The sequence below is a fragment of the Caenorhabditis elegans genome, chromosome II (assembly GCF_000002985.6).
Source record: "Caenorhabditis elegans chromosome II".
NCBI classification, from domain to species: domain Eukaryota; kingdom Metazoa; phylum Nematoda; class Chromadorea; order Rhabditida; family Rhabditidae; genus Caenorhabditis; species Caenorhabditis elegans.
In genome coordinates, this window is record NC_003280.10 from 12604105 (window position 1) to 12632047 (window position 27943).

The 27943-nt window shown below is 37.7% G+C and overlaps 14 protein-coding genes, 1 non-coding gene and 1 pseudogene across 16 annotated transcripts; 9 read left to right on the plus strand and 7 right to left on the minus strand.

The window, feature by feature from the left end:
* Window positions 1–281: 281 nt before the first annotated feature.
* On the plus strand, window positions 282–2923 carry lips-15 (LIPaSe related). Its single transcript, NM_064289.5, has 4 exons — window positions 282–2059; window positions 2108–2581; window positions 2633–2753; window positions 2810–2923. The coding sequence occupies exons 1-4, from the start codon at window positions 1872–1874 to the stop codon at window positions 2885–2887; spliced, it is 861 nt and encodes a 286-aa protein (NP_496690.1). The 5' UTR covers window positions 282–1871; the 3' UTR covers window positions 2888–2923.
* A 172-nt stretch (window positions 2924–3095) lies between these two features.
* Window positions 3096–4575, plus strand: Y38E10A.8 (Protein kinase domain-containing protein; the record flags this gene model as incomplete). Its single annotated transcript, NM_064290.5, has 4 exons — window positions 3096–3253; window positions 3306–3701; window positions 3754–3982; window positions 4489–4575. The coding sequence occupies 4 exons, from the start codon at window positions 3096–3098 to the stop codon at window positions 4573–4575; spliced, it is 870 nt and encodes a 289-aa protein (NP_496691.3).
* Window positions 4576–4848: 273 nt separating this feature from the next.
* Y38E10A.9 (DUF1412 domain-containing protein) lies at window positions 4849–5544 on the plus strand. Its single transcript, NM_064291.2, has 2 exons — window positions 4849–5021; window positions 5428–5544. The coding sequence occupies exons 1-2, from the start codon at window positions 4853–4855 to the stop codon at window positions 5490–5492; spliced, it is 234 nt and encodes a 77-aa protein (NP_496692.1). The 5' UTR covers window positions 4849–4852; the 3' UTR covers window positions 5493–5544.
* Window positions 5545–6208: 664 nt separating this feature from the next.
* Window positions 6209–8253, minus strand: lips-16 (annotated as a pseudogene). Its single transcript has 5 exons — window positions 7816–8253; window positions 6737–7088; window positions 6573–6693; window positions 6401–6524; window positions 6209–6355 (listed from the first exon to the last, which is right to left on the minus strand). Coding segments are annotated over exons 1-5 (1182 nt in total).
* A 160-nt stretch (window positions 8254–8413) lies between these two features.
* Window positions 8414–9919, plus strand: nspe-4 (Nematode Specific Peptide family, group E). Its single transcript, NM_064293.2, has 2 exons — window positions 8414–9718; window positions 9777–9919. Exons 1-2 carry the CDS (start codon window positions 9562–9564, stop codon window positions 9833–9835), a joined length of 216 nt encoding a protein of 71 aa, NP_496694.1. The 5' UTR covers window positions 8414–9561; the 3' UTR covers window positions 9836–9919.
* A 1804-nt stretch (window positions 9920–11723) lies between these two features.
* nspe-6 (Nematode Specific Peptide family, group E) lies at window positions 11724–12077 on the minus strand. Its single transcript, NM_001027254.4, has 2 exons — window positions 11900–12077; window positions 11724–11851 (listed from the first exon to the last, which is right to left on the minus strand). Exons 1-2 carry the CDS (start codon window positions 12060–12062, stop codon window positions 11793–11795), a joined length of 222 nt encoding a protein of 73 aa, NP_001022425.1. The 5' UTR covers window positions 12063–12077; the 3' UTR covers window positions 11724–11792.
* A 1325-nt stretch (window positions 12078–13402) lies between these two features.
* Y38E10A.32 lies at window positions 13403–13532 on the minus strand. The gene has a single exon (NR_101764.1). It is a non-coding gene; the product is annotated as a small nucleolar RNA Y38E10A.32 (small nucleolar RNA).
* Window positions 13533–13781: 249 nt separating this feature from the next.
* Window positions 13782–14162, plus strand: nspe-3 (Nematode Specific Peptide family, group E). The gene is made up of 2 exons (NM_064294.3): window positions 13782–13953; window positions 14005–14162. The coding sequence occupies exons 1-2, from the start codon at window positions 13794–13796 to the stop codon at window positions 14061–14063; spliced, it is 219 nt and encodes a 72-aa protein (NP_496695.1). The 5' UTR covers window positions 13782–13793; the 3' UTR covers window positions 14064–14162.
* Window positions 14163–15068: 906 nt separating this feature from the next.
* On the minus strand, window positions 15069–15284 carry nspe-2 (Nematode Specific Peptide family, group E; the record flags this gene model as incomplete). Its single annotated transcript, NM_001027255.3, has 1 exon — window positions 15069–15284. One exon carries the CDS (start codon window positions 15282–15284, stop codon window positions 15069–15071), a length of 216 nt encoding a protein of 71 aa, NP_001022426.1.
* A 1260-nt stretch (window positions 15285–16544) lies between these two features.
* On the minus strand, window positions 16545–16760 carry nspe-1 (Nematode Specific Peptide family, group E; the record flags this gene model as incomplete). Its single annotated transcript, NM_064295.6, has 1 exon — window positions 16545–16760. One exon carries the CDS (start codon window positions 16758–16760, stop codon window positions 16545–16547), a length of 216 nt encoding a protein of 71 aa, NP_496696.1.
* Window positions 16761–16983: 223 nt separating this feature from the next.
* Window positions 16984–17854, minus strand: nspe-8 (uncharacterized protein; the record flags this gene model as incomplete). The annotated part of the gene is made up of 2 exons (NM_001267420.1): window positions 16984–17042; window positions 17686–17854. The coding sequence occupies 2 exons, from the start codon at window positions 17852–17854 to the stop codon at window positions 16984–16986; spliced, it is 228 nt and encodes a 75-aa protein (NP_001254349.1).
* A 1151-nt stretch (window positions 17855–19005) lies between these two features.
* On the minus strand, window positions 19006–20429 carry Y38E10A.14 (SMN domain-containing protein). Its single transcript, NM_064296.6, has 2 exons — window positions 19715–20429; window positions 19006–19569 (listed from the first exon to the last, which is right to left on the minus strand). The coding sequence occupies exons 1-2, from the start codon at window positions 19834–19836 to the stop codon at window positions 19185–19187; spliced, it is 507 nt and encodes a 168-aa protein (NP_496697.2). The 5' UTR covers window positions 19837–20429; the 3' UTR covers window positions 19006–19184.
* A 2653-nt stretch (window positions 20430–23082) lies between these two features.
* On the plus strand, window positions 23083–23466 carry nspe-7 (Nematode Specific Peptide family, group E). Its single transcript, NM_064297.5, has 2 exons — window positions 23083–23265; window positions 23312–23466. Exons 1-2 carry the CDS (start codon window positions 23103–23105, stop codon window positions 23371–23373), a joined length of 225 nt encoding a protein of 74 aa, NP_496698.1. The 5' UTR covers window positions 23083–23102; the 3' UTR covers window positions 23374–23466.
* Window positions 23467–24761: 1295 nt separating this feature from the next.
* On the plus strand, window positions 24762–25280 carry nspe-5 (Nematode Specific Peptide family, group E). Its single transcript, NM_064298.3, has 2 exons — window positions 24762–25063; window positions 25107–25280. Exons 1-2 carry the CDS (start codon window positions 24901–24903, stop codon window positions 25166–25168), a joined length of 225 nt encoding a protein of 74 aa, NP_496699.1. The 5' UTR covers window positions 24762–24900; the 3' UTR covers window positions 25169–25280.
* A 302-nt stretch (window positions 25281–25582) lies between these two features.
* Window positions 25583–26526, plus strand: Y38E10A.28 (Serpentine Receptor, class U). Its single transcript, NM_001373804.1, has 2 exons — window positions 25583–25944; window positions 25999–26526. The coding sequence occupies exons 1-2, from the start codon at window positions 25630–25632 to the stop codon at window positions 26440–26442; spliced, it is 759 nt and encodes a 252-aa protein (NP_001359686.1). The 5' UTR covers window positions 25583–25629; the 3' UTR covers window positions 26443–26526.
* A 557-nt stretch (window positions 26527–27083) lies between these two features.
* On the plus strand, window positions 27084–27913 carry Y38E10A.34 (Serpentine Receptor, class T; the record flags this gene model as incomplete). The annotated part of the gene is made up of 2 exons (NM_001373805.2): window positions 27084–27389; window positions 27442–27913. 2 exons carry the CDS (start codon window positions 27084–27086, stop codon window positions 27889–27891), a joined length of 756 nt encoding a protein of 251 aa, NP_001360478.1. The 3' UTR covers window positions 27892–27913.
* Between the last annotated feature and the right edge of the window lie 30 nt (window positions 27914–27943).

The window sequence follows — 27943 nt, forward strand, 5'->3', positions numbered from 1 at the left end:
ATTTTGCAAAAAAAGAACAATTTAGATGCCTACAGTACTTTAAAGGCGCATCACTGGTATGATGCAATGGGTCTCGAGTGGAGATTCAGATTTTTTAAGGAATTCTATGGAAATTAAGGAAAACCCTGGATTTTGAGGGTAAAAATGCTTGAAAAAATATTTTTTGGAAAACTAACAATTAAATTCAATAATTTTCCTTCTTTTTATTTGAATTTCAATTCAGAAAACCGGAAAATCTACGTTTCTCAATTCTCAATGGAGCGCGATTTCCATAGAGACTTGCGCGGAAATTTAAACTTCTGAAATACCAATGGAATCATAAAATCATGAGAAACTGCATCGTGAGATGTAAAAAGAGAGCGCACGAAAATTTCCACCCGAAATGTGTGGAAATGAGAGAGAGGGAAAAGAAAACGGGAGAAGCGAAGCGGCCGAAGAGTGGCATTTCCCATTGTGTGTCTTCCCCCTTCTTTTTACATTTCCCGATTTCGAATGTCCTTGAAATTAAAGGCGCACACCATTTTTGCATTTGACAAAGATTGTGTCGTGTCGAGACCTGATACCGTACTTTTGGCGCACAAATCGTAAGTTTTTGCGTTCGTTAATCGTATTTTTTCACATAATTATTAACATTCCAGTTGTCTTTCCTCATCGTGTTAAAGGCAAGACTACTCACGGATTTCTGGCTTCGCTCAGAAATTGAAATGGAAGAGTTTGCCGAACTAGGCCATTTTGGCTCAGCCATATCTGTGGTAGTTTTACGGCGCGTTGCGTGTCGCGTCGCGGCTCGATCTTAGTTGTAAAACTAAATGTATTTGTCCGTGTGGAGTACGCGTTGTCCGGCGGGCGATTGTCAATGGAGCGCGAGAAATTCAATGAGGAAGGCCAGAACCAGGTGACTACTCAGAAATCACTCTTTTTGATCTTTGAATTGAATAAATCATTTGAAACAACACTTATTCGGAAATGCGATTATTCATGTCTGTTAAATATACCGTTTAATAGGATTATTTGGGAGAGAAAACAGACTAGAACAAAGTTGAATAAATAAACCTTTGAGATCTTCGAAGATACCGATGAGTCTGGACACTCCAAAATAGTGCACTAATCCAAGAATTGACGATGGTGATTCCGGCAACTGCCGTCAGTTCCAAGCCTGAACATTGAGCTTGACAGGCAACGCGTCTTGTTTCCCAAAACATTTTAAGACGTGATCTCTGAAGAAATTTAGTTTAAGCTCGTTAAAAATATTTTCGTAATCCGAGACCGATTAAAATACTCCCTGTCTCGAGGAGAGTTTGACACCTTGATACTAATTCAATCATGATAGGTACCTTAAAAGTTAAAAAAAAATTGCTCAGTACCTGAAGTAGCGATACAGTGATTTCATTTGACGAAAAACTGTGAGACAGACGTTAAACAGTTTTTTGACGTTCCAGACACAACACATCATTCCATCAATTATTCCGCAGACTTATTTCTTATATGGATGTAATTTTTACAGAATATACAATAAAAAATGTTCTTGTTGCAATATATTAATAGGATACAATAGGATTTCCCGGTACAATAGATGGAAGGATACAACTTCTGACTGCAATTAAGATTCCTGAGTTCAGGCAAGCCTAATCGTAGATTTTTCTTTCTGATCATAGAATTGAATGAACTATTTGACACTATATTCACGGAAAAATGGCTATGTGAACCTCAGACTTCCTCTAAAACATTTCAGAACATAATCCTAGACTTTGTTAAAATTTATTCCAATTTTATGCTAATCTCACGAAAAACGGAACATAATTTCAAAAACGATAAACTAGGTACTTCCCCGTATAAAAGAGAACCCCTAACTCCACAATCTTCACTCCATCATGGCTGTCTCCACTGTCCTTCTAGTCGCTGCTCTCCTGAGCACCGCCACCGCGGATTTTTCCCCAAGTTTCCGTGCATTCATTCAAACAACTTATGGGTCAGCAACCTTGAATGCACTGGCTAGAACTGATCTTGGAGCAGCTGGAAGTTATGGAGGGGGACTTCATGATGGTCTCAGTCCCACTACGTAAGTTAATTTTCCATGAATAACTATAGATATTCTGATATTGTTAAGCCGAACACCTGTCATCCTAGTTCATGGAACTACCAACAGCGCTGGTACCTTTGCTCCGCAAGCAGCATACTTCAGAGCAAATGGATGGTCAGAGGAGACTGTATATGCTACCACATACGGTGACGCAGGAGTTACTACGGCTACAAATGTAAAAATGCTTTGTGAATATGTGCAACAGATCAGAAATATGATCATTGCTGTGAACGCCTTCACTCAGCAAAAAGTAAATGTCATTGGTTACTCCATGGGATCCCCAATTGCCAGAAAAGCCATCCTTGGTGGAAAATGCGCTGAGAATACTGTTCAATTGGGAGCTCCACTGACTAGTATCATAGAAACCTATATTTCTGTGGCTGGTGCTAATCGTGGTACATCACTCTGTGACATTCTTTTTGCTCCACTGGTTGTGCCAACATGTAACACGAAAAATGGACTCAAATGTTCATCAGATTTTCTTACAGACATCCGTAGTGTGTAAGTTTTACTTGTAACTGGTTTTATTTTTTGAAATATCAAATATTTTAGCTCAGCTTACGAGGGACAATACATCTTCTCAATCTATGGACCTAGCGATGACAAGGTCGGATTTAACACCGTTTGTGGACGTGTTTCTAGAATTGATGGAGCAACGGCCGAAAAGGATAATGTCAGTGAACCTAATTTAAAGGAAGTAGGGAGGAAGCTAAATTCTTGATTTTCCAGGTTCCCGGAAACCACGACGCTATCATCGCTAACACAGTTGGCGCCACCGCAGATCTTCTCACTAATCACGCATTTTAAGAGTCTTCCTGATCACAATTTTTTCTGCATTCTCTACTCTATATCCAATTATCCTAATGGGGGCCTCAGCAAAATTGTGACCTGATAAATCCATCCGCATATTTTCCTTTTTTTATTATCAGAAATCCGTATTAAAGAGTTTATCTCCACACACACTCGCGCAAAAAAAAATTTAAAAAATATTTACTATTTCATTTCAATTCCCCCAATGCCATCCTTCCCACGCTGCGAAGAGTGCGAGGATGTATTCCAAGGAAGGTATGATGTCGTTGATGTTCTTGGTCAAGGATCCTTTGGCATCGTGTTCCAGGCGCAGAGGAAAAATGACAGGGAGCTTAGAGCTGTGAAGAGGCTTGACTTGGATTCGTGAGTTATAAGTTACGAGCACACTTTTCCTAGCCTATCCTCTGAATTTTAGAGCCACTCTCCCTCGTGCTGCACGTGAAGTTACAACTATCACATCAATCGGTCGTCACTCTGGCTACATTTTCTTTGATGAAGTGTTTTGGAAAGAGCACAAGACGGGCTCGGCAGGACATATGTACATTTGCATGGAGCTCTGTGAGCAGAACACCTTGAAGGATTGGATTAAAGGGAATCGAACGGCAAGAAGTCGACCCTGGATGTTGATGAAAGACTGGATAAAGCAGCTCGCGTGTGCTTTGGATCATCTTCACTCCAATAACTTTATTCATAGAGATTTGAAGCCAGAGAATGTATTTTTTGCAAGAGATTCGCAGTTTAAGAAGTTGAAGATTGGGGATTTTGGTCTGACCACAAGGGCAATTGAAGGGCTGAAAGATTGGAAGCAAAGGTAGGTTTCACCTGAACCAGTTTTCTTCTCCCCAACAAGCTTAAATTTCCAGAACACAATCCCAAGAGGCCGGTCAAAACCACACAGCGGGGGCGGGTACGCCCAGTTACATGGCGCCTGAACAAATCCGCAACCAGTACAACGAGAAAGTGGATATCTTCGCGCTGGGGCTAATCGCGGCTGAGCTCATCATCATCAATACGCCAAGCGACGAAATGGGCACCAACGATATTATTCGGAGCGGGCAGTGGCCGATCGCGTGGCAGGATTATCCGGATGCGGTGAGTAGGTTGTTGGGGGGAGACTGGCACATTTTTACTATGTATCAATTATAGTGAAACTAAAGTTACTAACAACGAACGGGTTAAGCCATAAAGCAAATTTTATGCTGACCTTAACTGATTTGCTCTGTATGAAATAGGGCTCCCACACGCCACGATCCAAATCGTTAAAACGATGCGCGGAACCCAAAAAGTGTCGGACGCGGAGCAAAATTTGCACCAAATAGTGCGATAGAGTATGGTACTATTTAGTGTAAATTGCGCTTTAGAGAATTGGATCGCGGCGTGAGAGCGGCGCTTGCGGCGCCCACATGGGAGTTCTAGTATGAACCGATATTTGAAATAATCAAAAATGTTAGCAGCCAAAATTCAACAATTCAAAACTGGCCGGAAGCTCCAGGCGGAAGTTTTAAATTTTATTTAAAATTGTTGAATTGCCGTAAGTTAGTGCTTACCCCAAATACAGAAATATGTAAAAGTTTTCTAAAATCTTAAACCCGTTTCAGATCGAATTCCTTTCCCAACTCACCCATATGAACCCAACAATGCGCCCGTCAGCAGTGGAAGTGTCCATGCATCCATTTGTACAGTAATCTTCATTTTCCTCATGACAGATCAAGTACTGCCGAAATAATAATCGTCTGCATTTATTTTTCACTTGCATTTAATGATTTGATATTTTGATAAAGGAAAACAGCGGAATCAAAATATCTACTCTGTTAAACTTCTAGACCCCAAATTGATAAAACGACTATGGTTCTGTTGGTCTTGCCCTCTCCAACTTTAGTTCTTGATGACGAGAAGACCGCAAAAGATCAACAATTACCCCGGTATAAAAGCCCCAAGCATTTATTTTAATTCCATAACAAAATGTTCTCAAATCTTTTTATCTTCCTTGTACTTTCCCTTCTCCTGTCTACAGTATCCGTATCCGCTGGAGCTATTCGTCAGCGACGTGCAACTCCAGAGCTATTCAATCCGAATGGAGTAATTGTGAATATGGTGTCGGATCCTGTGGCTGGAGGACCAATGGAGATGGGTAAGTTTCAATGTGCATTTACTCGGAATTTGGCTCTAGCTTCTTGCCCAAGTTTGGCCCAAAAAATATTAACCTGGATCAGGTGGGCTTAACTTGGGCAAAACTTGGATTCAAGCGAGATCAAAGTTTAACGTGAGTTTCACTCAACTTTTGTCAAACTTCTACCCAAGTTTGAAACGAAACAAAAAAGTTTGGGCCATTTTTTTGGCAAGTTTGGCAAGAGTTGGGTAAAACTTGAGTTAAACTTTGATGTCTCCTGAATCCAAGTTTTGCCAAAGACTTGCCAAACTTTTGCCCAAGTTTAGCCAACTTCTGATCCGAGTTAATATTTTTTGGACCAAACTTGGGCAAGAAGCTAGAGCCAAATGCCAATTAGGTGGATGTTTTCAAAATAATTTCTTTCCAGGCTGGCTCCAAGTACCACATATTGATAATCCGATGTATGCGCCGGTCGAGGAGAAGAAAGCTTGAATTTATCTTGGTTTTACAAACTCTCTTGGTTTTAATAAATTTGAACTTGAAAGGCCTTAAAGGCATTGGAAAAATCGCGCTGGGCTCAGACTTTGACCCAGGAGTGCGGGGGAAATTTCCGCTCGGCAATTTTACAAATTGAGATGGTTGCGCATGTTACCTCGATATTTTTTATTAAAATTTCATGAAACAATATAGAAAAATATTTGCTTTATTTGAAAATATACTTTATTTGACTAGGAACAACCGAGAAAATGGCCAAAAATTGTCCGAAAGTTGAAAATTGCCGGTAAAAATTGACGGCAATTTTCACTGCCGACTTTTGAACACTTTCTCGGTTGTTCGAAGTCAAATCAAAGTTATTTTCAAATAAAACAAATATTTTTCTATATTTTATCATTAAATTTTAATTAAAAAAATATCGGGGGAACATGCCCAGCCGTCTCATTTTGTAGAATTGCCGATCTATAGTGTTTGATTCAATAAAGTTGCCAACAACATAGTGGAAAAAGGGATACACTAACCATCTTTGTTCTTATGATCATGACCTCAAATCATCAAGCATAAAGTTCAAAATCTGTTGCAAACTGCACGTATTCGGTTCATTTACTTGCATCTAGAGACAGTACGGAAAAAAGGTTACAAATGAAAAAACATTTTGGTCTATAGCTAGAGGACTGTCCCGGTCTAAAATGAAAGAATGTACTTAAAAAAAAAAGCTATAATATTTTATTTCAATAGACTATCAATCCGCACATACATAGTTTGATGTCTTATCAAATAAATTAAAAACTTTGATGTTCCAAAAGTTGCGTCTGAATCTCAACGGTGCCAGATAGAATCTGGTCATGGTTTCCCGGAGCCTGCAAAATGTTCTCTATCATCGTCATCATAACCTATCAGCTCACGTTATCCATTTCTCCATCGGCTCCGTTGATTCGAGAGCTGCGAGACCAACAGAGGTTGCTGAACATCACCTTGTCGTCATTTCGTCCGTAGATCGAGAAAACCTTGGAGCCCTCGTAGTGAGTTCTGGAGAATTTGAAATTTTCATTAACAAGCGACAGAAAACAATCTTACTCCTCGTTGATATCTTTTATGAATCTTGAAGCACACCATAGTCCGTTGACACGGTTGCAGGTTGGTGCAAGAAAGCTGGTGAAGGTAGGAGCGACACAAAATCCTGAGCCTCTATTGGCTCCTAAACACATATTTTTCAATAAATACTATAGCGAATATCTTACCAGCAACAGAAACATAAGTCTCCACAATACTAGTCAAGCTGTCTCCAAGATCTACGTCATAATCATCCACACAAGTTCCACCTAGAATCGCCTTCCTAGCAATCGGGGATCCCAGTCAACAACGTCAACTTTCTGTTGAGTGAATGCATGGACCACTTCAATCATATTTCTGACTTGTTGAACATATTCGCAGAGCATCTTGACGTGCAAAACGTCAGTCACTCCACCATCACCATAAGTTGTGCCATAGACGGTTTCAGCGCTCCAGCCATGGCTCATGAAGTAATCTCTCTGAAGGGCGAAGGATGCAGCGGTGTTGGTTGCTCCATGGACTAGGATGATCGGGCGTTTGCTGGAAATTCAGATCTTTTGAGGAATTATATACTTAAGTTAACATGGAATCATCTTTCATGTTATTTAGGAGCCAAGAACAAAAAGCAAAAATAGCGTCAACTTGCATTTACACTAGTTCTAAGTTCATTTTTTTAAAGGTGGAGTACCGAAATCTGAGAATTTGCGTTTTTAGGCCCAAAATGGCCCAAAACTACCGAATTTCGTAATGAGACGTTTTGAAAATTTCTCAAAAAACAGTTATGGCGGTTCAAAGTTCTGGAAAAATTAGCCCGTTTTCAGCTAAAATCAAAATGTTTGCCAACTTCTCGGTGTCGCAGCTTCTGGAACTTAAATTTTATTTAATTATCACTTTTTAATAAATATTGTGGTCCTTTATTTGGAAGATATTCGTTGATTTAAGTACATTTTCGGCAAATGTGGCGCAAATAAAAATTACATTTACAAATTACAATATTTTGATTTTAGCTGAAAACAGGCTATTTTTCCAGAACTTTGAACTTCCATAACTTTTTTTTGATAAACTTTCAAAACGTCTCATTACGAAATTCGGTAGTTTTAGGCCATTTTGGGTCTAAAACGCAAAGTCTCAGATTTCGGTACTCCACCTTTTTAAATGGTTATTTTGTGACCCAAGAAAAAAGGCTTTATAAATGTACGGGTTTTCCAGGACCGAGGTAACTGCTAACACTTTTGAAACTATGATGAAACTATCATTAACGACTTACCTAGTTGCACTATTTCCAACATGACTTCCTCCTCCATAGCTTCCAATGTCTCCGATATCAGTTCTAGCCAATGCAGCTAGCATCTCAGGCCCATATGTTGAATTGATAAAGCTGCGGAAGCTCGGCGAAAAATCCGCAGCGACACTGCTCACCAGGAGAGCAAGGAGAAGTATGGAGAACGACATGTGGAGTGAAGGTACTGAAATTGACGGGTATTATATAGTTCCCTTTTGTTGAGTTTTTTGTTCCCTGAAGGCTCAGACAGTTTCGGAATATGATTAAATCACAAAAAATTTCCATAAAATGTGTGTGAGGATTATTAGATTATTAGAAGAACTTTGGTGTTTTTTTTGAAATAGTGTTCTATGTAATAATCACAGTTTGACACGATTTATGCAAATTTATGCCACTTTGAAAGTGGGAATATTGGGCAAGTACAGAAAAGTTTATCGAAACACCCATTTATAATATTCCACAGCCATTGTAGAATAATGATTCATTTTTGACAATAGGAATTGTTATAAAACATTCCAATGAATGTCACAAGTTGCTGTCCAGAGAAGAATTCTAAGAAAACCTTGTAATTGAACTTTTTTGAAACCTCTAAGTTGAGTGTTCTGAAACACATTTGTCAGTTTTCCAATTCAAGTTTTAATTTTTTTTGCAGAAATATTATTGTTCCTTGACGATTTTCTTCGATTCTGCGGAGTTTTGAATTCTGTGAGTACAACTTTTAATTAAGCCAGGCCAGTCGGTGGAGGTCGAGCCATAAAATCAGACAATATCGGTATGTTATAGTAAGACAGGTGACATCATTTTCTCAGAGAACGGTCATTAGAGTATTTGAACATTTTCCAAAATGACGTGATTGCTGACGTGTTTCTAGTGGTCTATAATTTTCGTTCAATAATGAACATGATTACAATTTCCATCGTTCGGTATCATCTTTCTGATCAGACTGCCTACGTGCCAAGTTGCAGTAAAATTTTCTTGGAGAAGAAACTAGCTAGCAAAAAATTATAAACCTACAGCGAGGCTCTACTGTGTTCTGTCAAAAAATGAATCAGGACCAGTCACGGGGTTCTGGCCTTCCTCATTGCATTTTTCGCGCTCCATTGACAATCGCCCGCCGGACAACGCGTAGGAAAGTCGTGTACTCCTCACGGACAAACACATTTAGTTTTACAACTAAGATAGAGCCGCGACGCGACACGCAACGCGCCGTAAATCTACCCCAAATATGGCCGAGCCAAAATGGCCTAGTTCGACAAACTCTTCCATTTCAGTTTATGAGGTAAGTCAGAAATCCGTGACCAGTTGTACAACCATTTCCAAAGTGAAACAAGAAAACGGGAAATTTTTAAAAAATCTTTAGTCTTGCATTTCATTGTTTCACTTTGCCATCTGATATCTGCAAAATCACTACTATTCTTCATTATGCAACCTTGAATGTGAACTAACTGTCGTTATAACAGAGTTGAGGAGCTAACAGAGAAAAGACAATGTGCCCCTCATGACATCATTGTCTCAGAATATCTACTTTGATACGGTTTACAAAGACTTTTGTGATAGTGACCTAAACCCATAAACATGTTTTGCTACAGCTACACATATGACTGTTAAACATCAAACGTTGATAAGGAGGTAAAACTCCGCCCTTCTCAGAAACAGACAAACAAAGATCTGGAAATAACCGAGGTATATATAGCCTGTGAAATCAACATATTTACGAACCAATCTTGCGAAATGTCCCCAAAATTCCTATTTTTCATCGCCCTCGCCCTCTTCCTCTCCAACACAGTATCTGCTGGAATCATTCGTGAGCGACGTCAAGCTTATTATACAAATGGTGTGGTGAACAATGTGGTGTCCGATGGTCTGATCGGAGGACCTTCCTCTCTTGGTGAGTTAATTTAAGATTGTGTTCTGAAAATCTGCTATTAAAACTGAAAATATTGCAGGCTGGGCACAAGTTCCCCACGTGGCGAGTCCAATGTACAACCCCGTGTTCGGAAAATAAAAGGATACATCTTCATGATCTCTATTGATCTCTGTATTGAGTTTTTGTGCTTTTATATGTAAATAAATGTTCTTAAAAGCAATATTTCTTGTGGAAACTCACATCGCAGTCATTTTATAAAGACATGAAGCTTTAAAAGCACCTTCAATAATCTACATTAATGTTGTCAATTGAGAATCATGGCTAAATGTGAAATAATAATTTGAAAGCAAACGATAAGAATCTTGTATTGAGGATTCAGTGTTTTGAAGAGAAAAATATGTCAAAATTATCAAGTTAATTCATATTCTGATATCTATACCTATTTTGGAACGTCAAGGAAAATATGGTGCACCATAATTTTCCCTATAAGCTTTGCATCCGATTACTCCACTTTAACATTATCTATCAGGGGTCGGCGGCGGCTGCCGTTTGGATTTTTTTTTTTTGGCAAATTCCCCGTTTGCCGGTTTGCCGGAAATTTTTAATTCCGTCAATTGGCCGGTTTGCCGGAAATTTTAAATTTCGTCAATTTGCCGGATTGCCGGAAATGTTTAGAGGGTTTTTTTTAAATGAAATGGAAGCACTTAAAACTGTGCCTTTTTAAATTTTTCAGTTTTTTCAAGATATTTTTATAGAATTTGCTTATTTTTTCCAATTATATGTAAGAACATTCATGGGATGCGTACAATTTTGCCGATTAAAACTGAAATTCTGAAATTTTCAGAAAAAAAGGTGCAAGACCACAATTTGCCGAAATTTTCCGGCAATTGTCGGTTTGGTGTTCGCGGGAAATGCTCAATTCCGTCAATTTGTCGATTTGCCGAAAATTTCCAATTTCGGTTTGCCGGAAAAATCGTTTGCCGCCTACCCTTGGTATGTATCTAGGTTTAATTAATAGACCACAAATTCCCTGATTTCCGACAATACAAACTTCCATGATATCATTTCTTTCATAGAACTACTTTGAACACTTTTTGATGACGTCGTGAATTTCTTACGTGATTTTAGTAGTTCAGATTTTGTGGGTGAAGCACCCAGACAGTGCGTTTTTATTTGTCATCATATATGTAACTTATCATCTTTCAATTCCCCATTGATACTGAGCCTACGTGATATATTGAAGAAACAATTTTAGTGTTCAGCGACTACAAACTTCGCATTCCAAATTAATATGGGCAGGTTAAAAAAAAACAATTTTTGTGTGTATTTTGGTAGTTTTGCTCGATTATAATGTCTCACTCATCGATTTCCACAGACATTAAAGATATAAGTTTAAATTTTGCGCGCTTTTCCACGGCCACGGCCAAGGATTCACACTTTTCACTTTTCGCTAGGCCAGAGGTACCAAACGAATTTGCGGGACACAACACCAATCGTCATGAATAATGTGTTTAGAACCACATTCTTCCGTACATATATCATTATCACATGCCTTGCAATCGAAAAACCAAAACATATCACATGCTCTAACCATTATTTGATCCTATCCTCTATCAATCAAATTATTGGGACACACAATCTGAACAGATATGTATATGGTTTTCATCCAATTTAATTGTTTCAGGGTATACATAATTAGTACTGTAATCCTCCATGTTATGAATTACATTTTTGATGTCTTATCTCTTCCTCGCCATCCTTTTTCTGTCGTTGAAAATTTTTGCAAATCGCACGTAATCAGTTCAATTGGGGACAAATAGTTCTGACATGTGGTCAGCATGTGGTGGAGATGATAGTGGATCGTTGACTATGTGATGATAGTGTTGTTTCACAGAATGATTAGGCACTGTGTGAATGCTATTATGGAATTGTCTTTTTAGATTCAAAGAGATCTTAATTCTGAACTTCTATAGCGGATAACCCGATTCTCTTTGGATTTATCAAAACTTAAAAAAAAACTTTTAAAAAAATCTTTATTAATACAAGAGATCAAATTTCACAAAAAATATAAGCATGCCTACTATTAACATTAAATTTATTTTCCAAACACTGGCGAGAACATTGGACTATAGACGTGTGGAACTTGTGCCCATCCTGCAAGAACATTATTATAACTTCCAAAATGCTTACTTATCCCCGTACCTAGAGATGTTGGTCCTCCGAGCATATTGTCCTGTATCACGTTGTTCACAACGTCATTCGAGTTGAAATAGTCTTCTATGGCGCGACGGTCACGGATAATCCCAGCGGATACTGTAGCTAAAAGGTAGATGGAAAAGAAGGCAAAGAGGATGATTCTAGACATTTTGTTGTGTAGATAGATTGGTTTTATTTGACATCACAGTTTCGTTTAAGCTTTTTATACAGTTGAACCTACTCCAAAAGAGGCGGGAATCTAAGGTATACCGCTTATCAACCCAGCGGTCAGCTGCTGTCTGATCTTAAGAAATTTCTGCGGGACGTGATGATGAAAGAAGTAATAAAAAAATGTTGATTGTTTGTAGTAAACCGTTAAACCTTTGATTTTCTGGCAAATGCACTGACATGGAACATTCTGCTGCTTCTTGTTAACTGGAACCGACTTGGTTTCATTACCGAGAGCTGCTCGGAATGTGGATCTAGCTTCTGGCCCAAGTTCGGCCTAAAAAATATTAACTTGGATCAGAAGATGGCTAAACTTCGGCAAAACTTGGATTCAGGCCACATCAAAGTTTAACACAAGTTTTACCCAACTCTTGCCAAACTTTAGCCCAAACTTTTTTATTTCGTTTCAAACTTGGGTAGAAGTTTGAAAAAAGTTCGATGAAACTTAGGTCAAACATTGATGTTGCCTGAATCTAAGTTTTGCCAAAGTTTGGCCAATTTCTGATCGAAGTTATTAATTTTTGGGCCAAACTTGGGCAAGAAGCTAGAGCCAAATTCCGAGTGAAAAGGAATCCGTCACTGATTGATCTATCAATCGACAGTCTCTGATCCTTCATCTTTGGGTTCAATGACGTCACGAGATGAACGATGAACCGGAAATAATCTAAAACAAGACAGAGATCAAACTTAAAGCGAATGGGTATAAATTTTCACAAATAATGAAAAGATCAGATTTACAAAGTGTTACCGTATCTGTTGCTGCATTGAGCTCTGGAGCCTGAGCTGAAAATATCAAGATCCAAGATCATGTTGCCCGGTATCCCCAACACACTATGAATCTCACTTCAATGCCTTTCTGTCTAGTTCGCACCCGAACCGTTCAAATTTTCTTACTGTTTATCACGTAGGCCAACAAATGATGACAATTTAGATCTGCCTGCTACAAAAAGCATTTTGGCTTGAGGATATGTGTTCAGACATCAGGAAGTGGGTGATGTGACATCATTGTGACGTTGCAAACGTCGAATTGTTCTAGATTCTAGAGTCTAGAGGTGAGGGATGAGAAATTGATTAAATTTGAAGTTTAAATACAGATTTAAACAAATTCCATTTCAAGGTTGCATCCTCTTCAGTGCCGCGCAAGTTTGGCAAAAATTAGAATCTGAAAATAAATTCTGTAACATCCTTGAATCATTAAAAAAAAAATACTAAAGTTGGAGAAAGGCCAATAATTTTCCTGCAAACTCTGAATAGTTGAAGTAGCCTGGCTTAGAAAGTTGATGGAGCAGGATGAGCTCGAGCAGTTGGATGTAACATGTAGAGTCAGGAACACTAGTGTAATACGAAAATTTGAGCTGGGTTAGCGGGTCTGAGCTATTGGTTCGACACAGTCTCAAGTACGGCCCCGCTCCACAATTTCTACCGTACCTGAGCTAAATGGAGCTCCTGGTTTTTGAATGAAAATTTTTATATTTCCACGATCTTTTCTTTGATTCCTGCTGCTAGCTACTGCTGCTTCTGCTGATGAAGCTGTTAGCTGATTAACAGATTTGATTCGAAAGATCAGATATTATTAAGAAAGCCGGCCCGCTCCTATGTTCCGCCCACTTCAAATACTGTATAAAAGAAATGTCAAACCCCCTTTTCAACCATCAACTCAAAAAACTAAAACATGTCTCCAAAATTTCTATTCTTCATTGTCCTCGCCCTCTTCCTCGCTACAGTATCCGCTGGAATTATTCGTGAGCGGCGTCAAGCTTACTACACCCCGAATGGTGCAGTTGTTAACAATATGGTCAGCGATGGCTTGTTTGGAGGACCCACGTCTCTTGGTAAGTAATGTAGCTTTTAATACAGGGAAGTTGAACCTATACAATTTTCAGGATGGGCTCAAGTTCCACACGTCTACAGTCCAATGTTCTCGCCGGTCTTTGGAAAATAAATAATTCTCAGCAACAGATTTTTAATATGTACCAAATATCAATTGTATGATCTCTTCTTTGTTGGAATAATTAAATTTGGAAAATAAACTATTATGTATATGTATATTTAACTTTGTGAAAATTGTTGCAAAGAAGGTTTTTTTTTTAATATTTCGAAGAAGAAACAATTCATGTTGGTGAATTTCCAGACATGATACATCTATGCACGCTGGCTAGGCATTTGGAATATTGGAATTTTATGACTCTCATTTACAACCACCTCCTTTCTATACAGGGTGGGTGAGGGCAATAGAGCAAGAGGGAAGAATGTAGATCACACTATACCGGCAGACAGGCCGCTTAGATCGAACTATAGATACGACATCTTGTGTGCACGGGACCACATCACTATTAGTATTGCATAAAACACTGCTTATTTCGTAAAGACTGGTAGAGATTGCGCCGCCAATATTTTAAAAACGTTTATTTGGAATTGCATCTGAAACAAATGTTCACCGTGATTTAAAAACACCCAAAAAATTATTTCCGTAATTCTCAACATTTGCGGAGGTATAGCAATAGAAATAATAAGTTGATAGATGAGCAGGTTAATTTAAGAAATTATATACCGTATTTTCTCTTTTAGAATTGCATCCCCACTTTGACAGCTCATATCTCGCTTGTCATTATTCTATTTGAAAATTGTTAACTGCCAACCTTTTTTTATTTCTTGTTCTGCCACTTTGTAGTTAATTCTTTATTGATATCTACAAAATTTTGCAAAATGAACCGAAACGTAACCTTTCAAAGTGTAATAGTGGGTACAGTAATGGTTAATTTCAAACCACTCCGAATTTTAATTTGATTTTTGTATTGTGAAGAACTATGTTTGTATGTAAAGTCTACTACATTGTAGACGCATACATAGGTATAATATAATAGTTTATTTCAATTACAAATTAATCCAAAACAAAAAGAGATCATATAATTGATGTTTAGTACATTGATCGAACAGCGAGCAGCTTCTATTTTCCAAAAACAGGCGAGAACATTGGACTGTAGACGTGTGGAACTTGAGCCCAACCAAGAGAAGTGGATCCTCCGAATAAACCATCGCTGACCATGTTGTTCACAACACCACCGCCGGTGTAGTAGGCTTGACGCCGCTCACGAATAATTCCAGCGGATACTGTAGAGAGGAAGAGGGCGAAGACGATGAAGACAAGGAATTTTGGAGACATATTTCAGTTTTTGAGTTTATGGTTTCAAACGGTTCTAACATTTCTTTTATACAGTAGCATGCGTGGGCGGAACCTAGGAGTGGGACCGCCTTCCTTATCAATATCTGATCTCTCCGATCAAACTTGTAATCAGCTGGCGGCGATGTGGAAAATTAAGATAGAATGAAATAGAAGATTAGAAAAAAAACAGTGTATTCATATACACTAGTATGGAAAATATATGACACTTTCCCCAGAAATTGAGGGATCAAACCGGACACAGAGAACCTGGATGCATAATTTTGAGCCAATGTGAAAATTGAAAGTTAGCACTTCAACTTTGACAGCATACATACATTTGGCAGCACCAATTGGCTACGATCAAAATGGCCAAAAAAATAGTCAAGTCACACTTTCTTTTAAGCCTACCTATAAGAAAATATTTCGTCAGTTTTGGTTTGTTGAGATATTGTAAATTCTAATTATCAGATTTTGGGTATTTTTAGAAAAATTTTCATATACGAGCTTTCTGAGCTTTCTGAGCAAATTTTAAAGTTTTTTGAAGCTGAAGAATAAAACCTTTGACGGTTGTTCTCTGACCTAACCCATATCACAATTCATCTGTCTAGTTTGAACCCGAACCGTTAAAATCTTCCTACTGTTTGTCACGTAGGCCACCAAATGATGACAATTTAGATCTGCCTGCTACAAAAAGCACTTTCATAATACTGCAGATGACGTTGTTTTTTTTATAGTTAGGAAATAACAAATCAGTGTGATTCATAGTATTTAGGATTGAGAAACAATAAGTTGAAAGATCAGTCATGGAAATAAAATTTGGTAGATGACCCGATCAATAGTTTATCTAATAGCTTGCAAGATATTTTCCAATTTGGAAGAAGCTCGACATTCTTAGTCTAAGATCTTACCAACTCCTTCTCATAGATCTACAACGTGGTTTTTCTGCAAAACGTATAGTTGTGCAAGAGATGGTCAAACTTTGGCCAAAGAGTTGAGAATGGGCTGTTGAGTAATGGCGGGTATTTTTCATGAAGCTGATAACATACTTTAACCCCTCATTTTGGCTTGGTTTGCAAGCTGAGGTACTTAGTGATCTTGGGACTCTTCTTCAAACAATTTGGGTTCAACTTTTTCAATGAGAGCTTATAAAGATTTAGTTGTTTTCAAATATTTTATTTCAATTACAAATTAATCAAAAACAAAAAGAAAAAGAGATCATATAATTGATGTTTAGTACATTGATCTAACAGCGAGCAGCTTCTATTTTCCAAAAACAGGCGAGAACATTGGACTGTAGACGTGTGGAACTTGGGCCCAACCAAGAGAAGTTGATCCTCCGAACAAACCATCGCTGACCATGTTGTTCACAACTCCGCCACCGGTGTAGTAAGCTTGTCGCCGCTCACGAATAATTCCAGCGGATACTGTAGAGAGGAAGAGGGCGAGGACAATGAAGAATAGGAATTTTGGAGACATGTTTTAGTTTTTTGAGTTTATGATTTCAAATGGTTACGCCATTCCTTTTATACAATAGCATGAGTGGGCGGAACATACAAGCCGGCCCGCCTTCCTTATCAATATCTGATCTTTCAAATCATATCGGTTAGTCAGCTGCGATGGTGAACTGAAGATTGAGTAGGAAAAATGTAAACTTTATTCTTGAATATATAGTAAAAACACTTAAAACATTAAAACAAAGTTATCCTCCATAAACAGGCGAGTACATCGGACTCAAGTAGCGTGGAACTTGCGCCCAGCCTGAACATGTATTTGTTTAAGAGCCAAATTGAAAAAAAAAACTTACTGAATGATTAAAACCTAGCCGAGAACATTAACAAAATTAATTTAAAATTGATGCATGTCCAGATTTTAAGGATATCTCAACTATCAAAAACTAGCACTAATCATTTGAAAGAATACATTTTTCGGGTGGAGCAAAAATTAACTTCTAATATAGTCAATTTCAGACCCAAATACAGTACATCCAACATTTTACAATCGTTCTATGACATCAACACAACAAACTTCATATGTCTAGTTCGCACCCAAACAGTTAAATATTTTCTTACAGTTTATCACGTAGGCCCACAAATGATGACAATTTAGGCTTCCCTGCTACAAAAAGCACTTTTCCTAAAAGCTGGGTGTTCATATATCATAATAGAAATCACATGACTATTTATTGTCACGCTTACATCATTTGTGAGTTGATGAACTTTTGGTTATGGTGTTCAACTCTCAAATTTCATAGGGTTATATCTTTGTTCATTTGAAAGATATCAAAAGTTTTACAACTACAATCTGATAGAGCAAGAAACAAAAAATAATTTGTCAGTTGACAATTTTTCAATACAACAAACGACAACTGAGATATAAGCTGTCAAAGTTGGACTGGACTCACCTAGACTAGTAGGCCCACCCCATACCCCGTCAGACACAACATTGTGCACCACATGGGGTCTGTACGGTTGTTGCTGGTAGTGGTAGTACTGATAGCGAGATGGTCGGGGATAGTACTGTGAGGTTACTGTACCTAGTAGAACCAGGAGGAGTAAAACGACAGACGACATTTTGATATGCAAATTGCATAGCTTCATCACTTTTTATACACCGATTTGTGACTGGTAATCAACTAGTTTCTAACTGATTAGAGATTAGCATATTACCACCAGGGAGGAGCGTCTTTTGACTCTGTATATGTGCAGAAGGGAAGCATTAGCATACCTATTATTGTTTTTTTTTTCAAAGGAGCCGTCAGGTTTATACATTTTCGAAATTATGATCATAACCCGCCAATTTTGAAATTTTCAAATATCTTCATCCTTCCCTACCACTCCCTCCGATGATCTCTGTATTACCAAAAAGGTCCTCCCCCAGTTATTTTGATTCATCTATCTTTTCAAATTGATTGATAGCCTCCGACAGATGATGATGGAAATTATAGATCAAATTCCCAAACACCAAACGGTTTTGCTGCAGAAGGATCCGGTCACGTGGTGGATGTCAATGACATTTGGGTGAGTTGATGCAATTCTTATTCGGAGATCACTTGGGATGGGGTGGAGTAGGAAGGATAGACTTTCAAAACTGATAAAGTTTTTTTTAAGGCTAAAAACTTCATACAAAAAAGTTCATGTTTTAAATTCAGACATTTTCAGATCATCTGGAGGCCAATATAAACACGATATATTCGCGTATAACGTGTTCTCAGCTTAAAGAATAAAGTATTTTTCGACCAAAAAACCGCAATTTCATTTCTTCCCCATTTTTCGGAAGTCAAAGGTCCACTTTCGTTTTTGAGAGCAAAAGACGATTTTAGAGATGAGCCAACCTTTTTGAAAAATTATTTTGAAATCTTATAAAGGTCTGAAAAGTACGATGTTTAATTAAAATTTGAAGCAAAGATGTTGAAATTGAAGAGTTTTATGGGTAAATATCAAAATTTTCTGAAAATGGCTGTAAATTCGTTCTATGGAGTGTGTGTTTCAAACGTTCATTGATGGTTTAACTGTAGTTTCCATGACAACTGCAACCTATCACTTCAAATTAAAGTCAACGAACACGTCATTCTGATCTCTGTCTCACGAAGTCGCAGCAATATATCTTTTGCAAGAAAAATCGTTTTTATTTCAAAGATCTATTGCATGTGGTCGTTCTTTACGTATCACTTCCCATCGGTTTTATCAAATTGTGATCTACGAAATTGTGTGTTTTTTTCGGTGAAATTTATTGGTTATCATTAAGGTTTTATGTCTTCGTCAAAGGGTTTCTGGAATGAAAAAACAATAATCGGGATGTTGGTTTTTGTGGTCAGGCAGTGACCGGTTTATTGAAGATAAGAACAGCTCATACGAGCTGGTATAAATACAGAATATGAGGGGCGGAGAAATATAAAGAATGTTACAACGGGAGACAAGGGGGAAGAATGCACTTAGATTGCAAGGCAATCATTGTGATATTAAAAGTGCTATGAGTCACAATAAAGGAATGGTATGAAGAGAAAGGTACGAGTTCTCGTACACTCCCGGCTCCACAAGATGGGAATAGGTAAAGATAGGTTAATTTAATTATGTTCGACTTTGTTTCGTCACGAATTGTTCCTTGACCATCCCAGACCACTGTAGTTCTCTTTTGATGACCATCCTTGTACTTGATTGGGCCAGTTGTTGAGTCTCCATGGGAGAGGCTCCCGGCAAGCAAACGCGGTTGATCGTTCTGATTCTCTGCCAAGTATTGAAGCTTTGTGCTTCTTGCTGTCGATTGTTTTTGACAGTGTTGTTTCATTCTGAAACTGTCGTTGCAATATATTTGTATTAAAACTGTTTGTTCATGAATGAAGTTTGTCAATTTTGTATGACAAATATGCGACACTGTTCAGTTCTGACTGAAAGTATCTTTGAATGATGGTACTTCTTAGACGTAGTTATTACCTTTTTATGGATAACAACTTTGTAGACATGCATCGATAATGATCGATACTGTCTCTGGTGATTTGATCCATAAAGGATCGTGTTGATTGACAACTAACACTTTGTTGTGTGCTGAGTTGCATTGATCAACCACTGGGACCTTTGGACCTAGAGGTTGTACACGACATTCATGACGTAATTGGTGTTCGAAGAGCATTGTTTATGAAATGCTGCTTCGCTTATGTGCTTCATCTTCTGAAGACTTGACGAACGTTGAGTAGATTTTTATCTGCCCGTCGATCGGTTTTTTGATTCCAATTTTGTATTGGGATCGGTTCCGCTTCATTGAAAACAAACAGTTCTCGCGGTCATTTTTTGTGATCCATCAATTGGGATCGGTGCCGAACAGTTGATAAGTTTTTGCTTATCGATCGGTCTTTTGATCAGTTCCAAGTTTGATTGCTTGGAAATAGTGCCTTCTTTGAAGAATTTGTTCGTCTTTTTGGCGTTCTGATCAGCACCCAATTTTTTATGTTGGGCCGATTTTGATCTTCGTGGTCCGTTCAACGTTCTTTTTGTTGAACGGGACTCACTCTTTCTATACCAATCTCGTTATGAGAATGGAATGGGGAATGAGCCCACTGCCTGACCCGCCTGCCACGCGGGTCTTGAGGAAACACCGAGCCCGTTAGGGCGTCGATGCACCATGTTGGTTTTGTGGTCAGGCAGTGACCGGTTTATTGAAGATAAGAACAGCTCATACGAGCTGGTATAAATACAGAATATGAGGGGCGGAGAAATATAAAGAATGTTACAACGGGAGACAAGGGGGAAGAATGCACTTAGATTGCAAGGCAATCATTGTGATATTAAAAGTGCTATGAGTCACAATAAAGGAATGGTATGAAGAGAAAGGTACGAGTTCTCGTACACGGGACTTGTATCCATGGTTTTACATTTTGGATGTAGAACAGGGCTGTGCAGCAACCGAGATTTTTGGCAACCGACTATTGCCGAAGTTGCCGAACCCTAAAATTTTTGGCAACCGGCAACCAGGTTTTAAAATTTTTTTGATAAAATTATATTTTTGAGCGTTTTGGAAAAAAAGTATGGTCGTTTTCTTTTCGTTTACAGTGCAATTTTAGCATTTTTCAGGCTTTTTTCTTAGCAAAAAAAATGTTTGACATTGATCCGGCAGTTGCCGAAGTTGCCGAGCTTTTAAAATTTCGGCACGTACTCTACAGGATATTTAAAAAAGAACAAAACAAACGGGACGATAAAAAACTTTAATTAGGAGCCAAGTTCTAATAATGCTCAGACCGGAAGTCTGGATCCAGCAGACTAACGACACCTAGGCTTAGCTGAACACGTACTTTTATGAATTTCCAAATGTGTTTAGAAAAATTTCTCTCAAGTCCTCTCAAGATCGGTTAGACACCCTCCAAAAATGGGTATTCCCCGATTGATCCCTTCATGGTTCGATTTGATGTCTAGTTTGTCGCGGAACGATTTAAAAATTTTTAAAGTTCGGCACGTAGTCATGATATCAACCGTCTAGAGAATAGGTTCATAATAATTGAAAATAAAGAAAACCATAATTTTTGGGATTTGGAATTAAATGTGGAGTACCAAAATTCGGGACTTTGCTTTTTTAGACCCAAAATGACTCAAAACGAATTTCGTAATGAGACGTTTTGAAAATTGATTTAAAAAAAGTTATGGCGGTTCAAAGTTTCGGAAAAAATGCCAATTTTCAGCTATAATCACAATTTTTCAACTTCTCGACGTCGCAGCGTCTGGAACTTAATTTTTATTTAATTATCACTTTTTAATAAATATTGTGGTAATTTATTAGGCGTATATTCGCTGATTTAAGCACATTCATGGTCCGTGGGACACAAAAATGTAACTTTTATTTTTGCCCCACTGGCCCTTTTTTCCGTCTATACCTGATCGTTCTCTGTATCATCTCTCTCCAATCACCTCAAATCAAATTGATCTACGGAATTTCAAATTTCATCATCTCCAAAAACTTCGTCGTCATCGGCGGTTTCATGTCATGGACACAAAACCGCTTCCTGTTTGGTCGCCACGTGATCTTGCAAAACCGTATTTTCTTGTCAATCAATCAGTTTCGAATGATGTTTAGAAGTCTGATCTTATCAAGTGATAAATCGGAACAAAAAAGACATGGAGATCTCTACTATGACACAAACTATCACAAATTGAATTTGAAGACGTTGTACATGAACTAGTGATGTCAAAACGGATCGATCTGGACTTTGGAAGGCTAGTTTTGGTCTGGTCGGTATTTGGATTACTTGTACTTAATTATACGGGTTCTGTAATGAACTGCAGAATTCCAAAATCTGCCAGGCCAAACAAGACGGCTGCCTTAGCAATAGGCTTCCGAAAACACAAAAACCGGGGCTTTCAAAGGCAGGATCAATCCATTTTGCCGGCCCTGTCAGAAACTATCCCTTCCAGATTCCATCCTAAATACAGTAATGCAAGTATGTAATACTTTATCCATCTCAACGCTTGATCTCATTATTTTCTTTCAATCAACAAGATCAGACTGTCAAATACCAAACGAAACCTCCCCTGGGGGTTCAGGAAATGTGACATCAGCCGAGACGGTTTGTCCATGACACGGAATGACTAGGAGATGATATTTGGGATTTGAAACTTGATAGACCACAATGTGATAAGGAATATGACACATACCATATAGAATTTGGAGTTAGGGTCTGATTGGGGGGCTTGAAGCATGTTGAAAAAGCTTGTGTGGGTTCGGAGTCCCGAACTTCAGACCAACACTTATAGTTTCTGATAAACCAAATTTATTCAAGCCCTGTAAATTTCAAAAACCCAGGTGGTCCAACTACAACTGCGCTCCATCGAAAAAAACGAGTTACCTAAAGGAGTAATTCATTACTAGAAATGTCATGGTTTAATATTCTAGAGTATCATGATGAGTATCATGGGAATTTAGTTTTTGTACCACTGAAAAACTGACGCTGCAAATGTGCTCTATTGATAAAATTTTTACTATATCACGTGGTGCCAGGATGTCCCAACAGAAATTGTGACGTCAGCACGTTCTTAACCATGCGAAATCAGTGGAGAACTCTGCGTCTCTTCTCCCGCATTTTTTGTAGATCAACGTAGATCAAGCTGAAATGAGACACTCTGAAACCTCATGCTTTATTCCATGATGACATTTCATTTACGGTTTGAACTTTCACATTTTCATCTCTGGCGTACCGATGACTAAACCACTAAATAACATCATTATATCATGGAACACTGACAAACTCCACCCACTCAAACATTATACAGACAATTCTCGAGGAGATACTATAAAAGCTCACTTGAAACTTTCCAGAACCACAAGCCAATCATCAAGATGTCTCCAAACCTTCTTTTCTCCTTCGTTTTTGTCGTGCTCCTGGCTACAGTATCCGCTGGAATCATCCGTGATCGGCGTGCAATTGAAGACTACTGGTATACAAATGGAGTTGTGCACAATGTGGTTCATGACAATATGGCTGGCGGTCCAACTTCTCTTGGTAAAAACTAACTGGAATTGAAGCCTATAAAAGTTTGATTTTTCAGGATGGGCTCAAGTTCCACATCGACTCAGTCCGATGTTCTCGCCAATCTTTGGAGGGCGATGAGTATGTTCAAATATTGAATCGTCGAATTTGATCTCTTGTATGTATAATATTCGAATTTTAAATTTATCAAATAAATGTTCATTCCAATTATCATCAAACCATTTTCTAGACAGTTGATATCATGCTTACGTGCCGAATTCAAAGAAATTCGGAATCGTTCCGTCACAAACTAGACATCACATCGAACCATGAAGGGATCAATTGGGGAATACCTTTTTGAAAGGGTTTTTGAAAAAATGGAGGAGATAGACTTTCAGGAACTGTGTGGTAAATATATTCGTTTGTCAACATATCAGTAATGAGTTGTCATACATGTAGGGTAAAGTGGTTGGTCCCATATTATTTGGAGTTTAGAAAAGCACACGTATGTATCTCAGTTATATGGAAAATTGCTATGTATATTTATTATTCTGATTTTTAAGCGAATATTCTATTTTCATGCTAAAATTCGCTTGCCAATAGTCTCATACATTATACTCTATTTTCGGTTTAGTTTTTAAACGTCTGATCTTTTCAATAAGAAACAGGAACGGGGAAAATCAAAATCAAATGATATAGTGTACAGAACACATGGGGGAACGAAGTAGCACGGTTTGAGATAGTATGTTGATATCAAAAAAGTTTATTCTATGTATACCGAGCAAACTGATGTGCAGGTTCATAGTAGGCAAAATCTCCCAGGCGAATCTACAAACGTGCCTAGTTCGAAAAATGATAACACAACTTTTTAAATTGAAAATAAATATGGAAATTTAGAAAAATATTTGCTTTGTTTGAAAATAACATTCATATTCATCGAAAAACTCGAGAAATATATCAAAAACTGGTTGAAAGTTGGCAACTTCCTTCAGAAAATTCTTTCGGCGAATGGAAAGTTTCAACCAGTTTTTCAATGAAAATAGTTTTTATTTTCAAACAAAGCAAATATTTTTCTACATTTCCACGATTATTTTCAATTAAAAAATTGAGTTATCAAATCGGAATGGGCACTTTTGTAGATTCGGTGTGCAAGGTACTGGGATCAGTTCGGATAGGCAATATTGGGAGTCTTGGAAAGAAGTTCCTCGTTCGAGTTGCTGCTAGTAAATAGGTTATGTGTAAAACTTTTACAATTAATTACACCCCTCATAAATTTTCAAAAACTCAGATGTACATATTTCCTTTTTTGCAAAAACCTCTTCCACCCGTGACTAGCCGACTTCTAGAAAACACTTGGTGTAATATCATGCTAGTATAACATAAAAATCAGAAAATCAAAGTATAGTAATCACAACTGGAAAAGCCTTGATCTATCAGACTTCTCATGGTTTGATCTTAGTGGAGAAGCGATAAAAATTTTCGAAGAACAAAACTAAAGTCGCCATGTGTTTTCGAGAAGGTTTCCCTTATCATCGGAGGAGAAGAGAGATTAACACATTTCAAACCTTCCCTGACACTTTTGACGCTGACAAACAAACCTTAGCCCAGTTATAAAAAGAGATAGGTAATCCATTTCCAATCAAACTAAACCAAATCTAAATCTTCAAAATGAGCTCATCCATTCTCTTCTTCATCGTCCTCTCCCTTTTCCTTACTACGGTATCCGCTGGAATCATCCGGGACCGTCGTGCAATTGAGGACTATTGGTATTCAAATGGAGTTGTTAACAATATGGTGTCAGACAACATTTATGGAGGATCCACTTCTCTTGGTAAAGAGCTGGGAAACATCAACATCTTATTGTAAAATTTCAGGATGGGCACAAGTTCCACACCACCTCAGCCCAATGTTCTCGCCGGTGTTTGGAGGACGATGAGGTGTTTTGACTTGAAGAATTTCTGAAATTTTATTTACATGACTGCAGTATTTCAATTTGAATTTGATCTCTATTTTTTTAATGGAAAATGAATATTTTGACGATGAAGAAATACAATGACACTTCAATGTTCTCAAAACCAACTGTTATGGGGTTATTCAAGTAGTGTCGGAAAATTCAAAAGTGTAGAAAAATTACGTCACAACCTTATTCAAGTATATAAAAACATGTATTTAAATACATTTTGCTACATTACTTGAATAACCCCATTACAGTTTTCCGTAAATGCAACAAGTTGTGTACAGCTCAAGATTGGTACATAAATCGATTTCAAATGCCAATTTTATTGACGGCCTCTATCTTCCCAAAACAAACCTTTTAGGATGTCTTCCCTGCGTCTCATCTGCTTTTTTAGTGATGTTTCTGTCCTTTCCAAAACAAAACAGCTGCACTCATTCACCATGAATGTTGCCATTTTAGCATTAAACTGCGTCAGCCTATATTTTCTTTTATTTTTATCAAGTTTCGCAATTGACTTGTACACTCTGGAAACCAAAAATAATAGTCGCTTCAAGGCTCTTCCAATTCTCACCGTTTTTTACTGCCAGACCGTTTGCTTCGGGTGGGCAGGATTTGTCTATAACTATCGTAGATGGTATATACGCTCAATTAAAAGATTCTACTGGCATCGAATACTTATGCCGGCTGCAGCTGTATGTATGAATGTACTATTCCCCTTGACTATGGTACTCAATTTTTATGGAAGCTGGGTTCATGTAAGTGTTTCAAGTTTGAAGTTTTGCTCTATTATCAATTCAAAACCAACTCAGATTCCTATGACTATCACTATCTACGGATTAATCACCTACTTGGCTGTTGCTGCGGCAGAACGAATACTAGAAAGCGAACCGGATATCAAATTTGAATTTCCAAAGGCTGGGCAACTTAACAATCTACAAGTTATATCAATATTAGTATTCTCCATAGTATCACAAACCTACTACGTGTACCTTTGCTTTATGGACTATTACCCATTTTGCGAAGAATATATCGCCATAATGTTCTGGTCTCGTACTCTATTTTTCTGCCCTCTTCTTTTGACACTGCCGATGATTCACCTGGGATTTTATGTTTATAATTCCGACACAATTCTTTTTTCTCGGGTCCATCCGGAGACTGGATTGAAATGGAGAGGAATAAAGCGGTGGAACGTTAAATCTAGAAAATGGGAAATTGACGAGAGCCCGGAGCAGCATGCAGTTTTAGATTTGTAATTTTAATTGACTGGTTATGAAACTTTTAATACAAAATTAAATAAAGAATAAAGAAGTGATATAAAAGATGTCTGGATTCCAATTTTGAATACTTAAATGATCGAATAAAACCACAATTAAATATTTTTTGGAATTTTTTGAACGTTCAAAAACTCCGTATCACGCCACCATGCTGTCGGGATTTTTTATTGGCCATATGCCATATGCCAGAGGGCTTAACACGAACAGGTCTCACCAAAAATGGAAAGTAAGGATTGAATTAAACCTTTTTTTACACAAAAATAGTCAAATTTCGAAAATGTAATAGCGAATAGAATTTTGTGAATTTTGCTGTTTTCTTACTGTTCCAAGTTGACATGTTTCGGCTCAGTCCTTATTAGAATTTTATTGGAGTTGCTTTCAAAATGAAAAACTGCAAAATAAGCTTGCATGCAATGGCAATACGGTTTCAAACTTTTGAATAATAGTTGAGTTTTTCGGTTCAGGTTTTCAAATCTGTTAACAATGTAACGTTTTGCGATCAATTAACGACCTCACAGTCTTCCCAAAACAACCCTTCAAAGATAGTACTATCTACCGTGTTTTAGAAATTAGATAGCGTTAGCTGGCCAGAAAAAAAACCATGTTTTTTTATTTTTACGATGGGCGATTCAAAGGATTTACAGACGGTTGCAGTATGCATATTTTTGTTGTTGTCAACTTTGGCAACAGATTTTAATATTTTAATCGCTAAGCATGGCCTACTATTTATTCCAATTGTAACCTGTGTATATTGCCCCTGTGTTGCCTTTGGCTGGACATGGGTTGTTGGGACTAAGAGAAAATGGTATACACGATCCGTTCGAAGGTTCTACTGGCATCGGATACTCATGCCAGTTGCAGCACTCTGTTTCAATATATTGCTCCAAATGACTCTGTTACTCAATTTTGATGAACCTTGGATTCATGTGAGTTTGATTAAAAATAAAAATGTTTTTTTTAACTCAGTTGTATATTCAGATCATTATTATTATACTCATATTCGGATTGCTTTCTTATTTTACTATGGGTGTGGTGGAACGTATTCTTGAAGTGGAAGTAGGTGTTCAACATAAAATTTCAAAGTCTGTGAAGTTGACATATTGCCAAATTTTGTTCATAATATTGTTCTTTGCTTTATCTCAAGCCTACTACATTTCCAACTGCTCCAAAGAACATTGTCCACTTGAAAATGATTTAGCTGTTTGGATCTTTTGCCCATCAATTCTGCTTTTCTGCCCAGTTAACAATATTCTTGCATTACCCATGATCTGCCTTGCATTCTATGTTTATAATTCCAATATACTTAATTTTTCTTGTGTACATCCTGTATCTGGATTGCAATGGAATGGAAGAAAGATATGGAACGGCAAAACTGGCAAATGGGAGATTGACGAGAGCCCGGCGGAGCATGAAGTTTTTGAATTGTGATTGTGTTTTTAATTTTAATAAAGATGAATTATCAATATAAAGAAAATTAGAT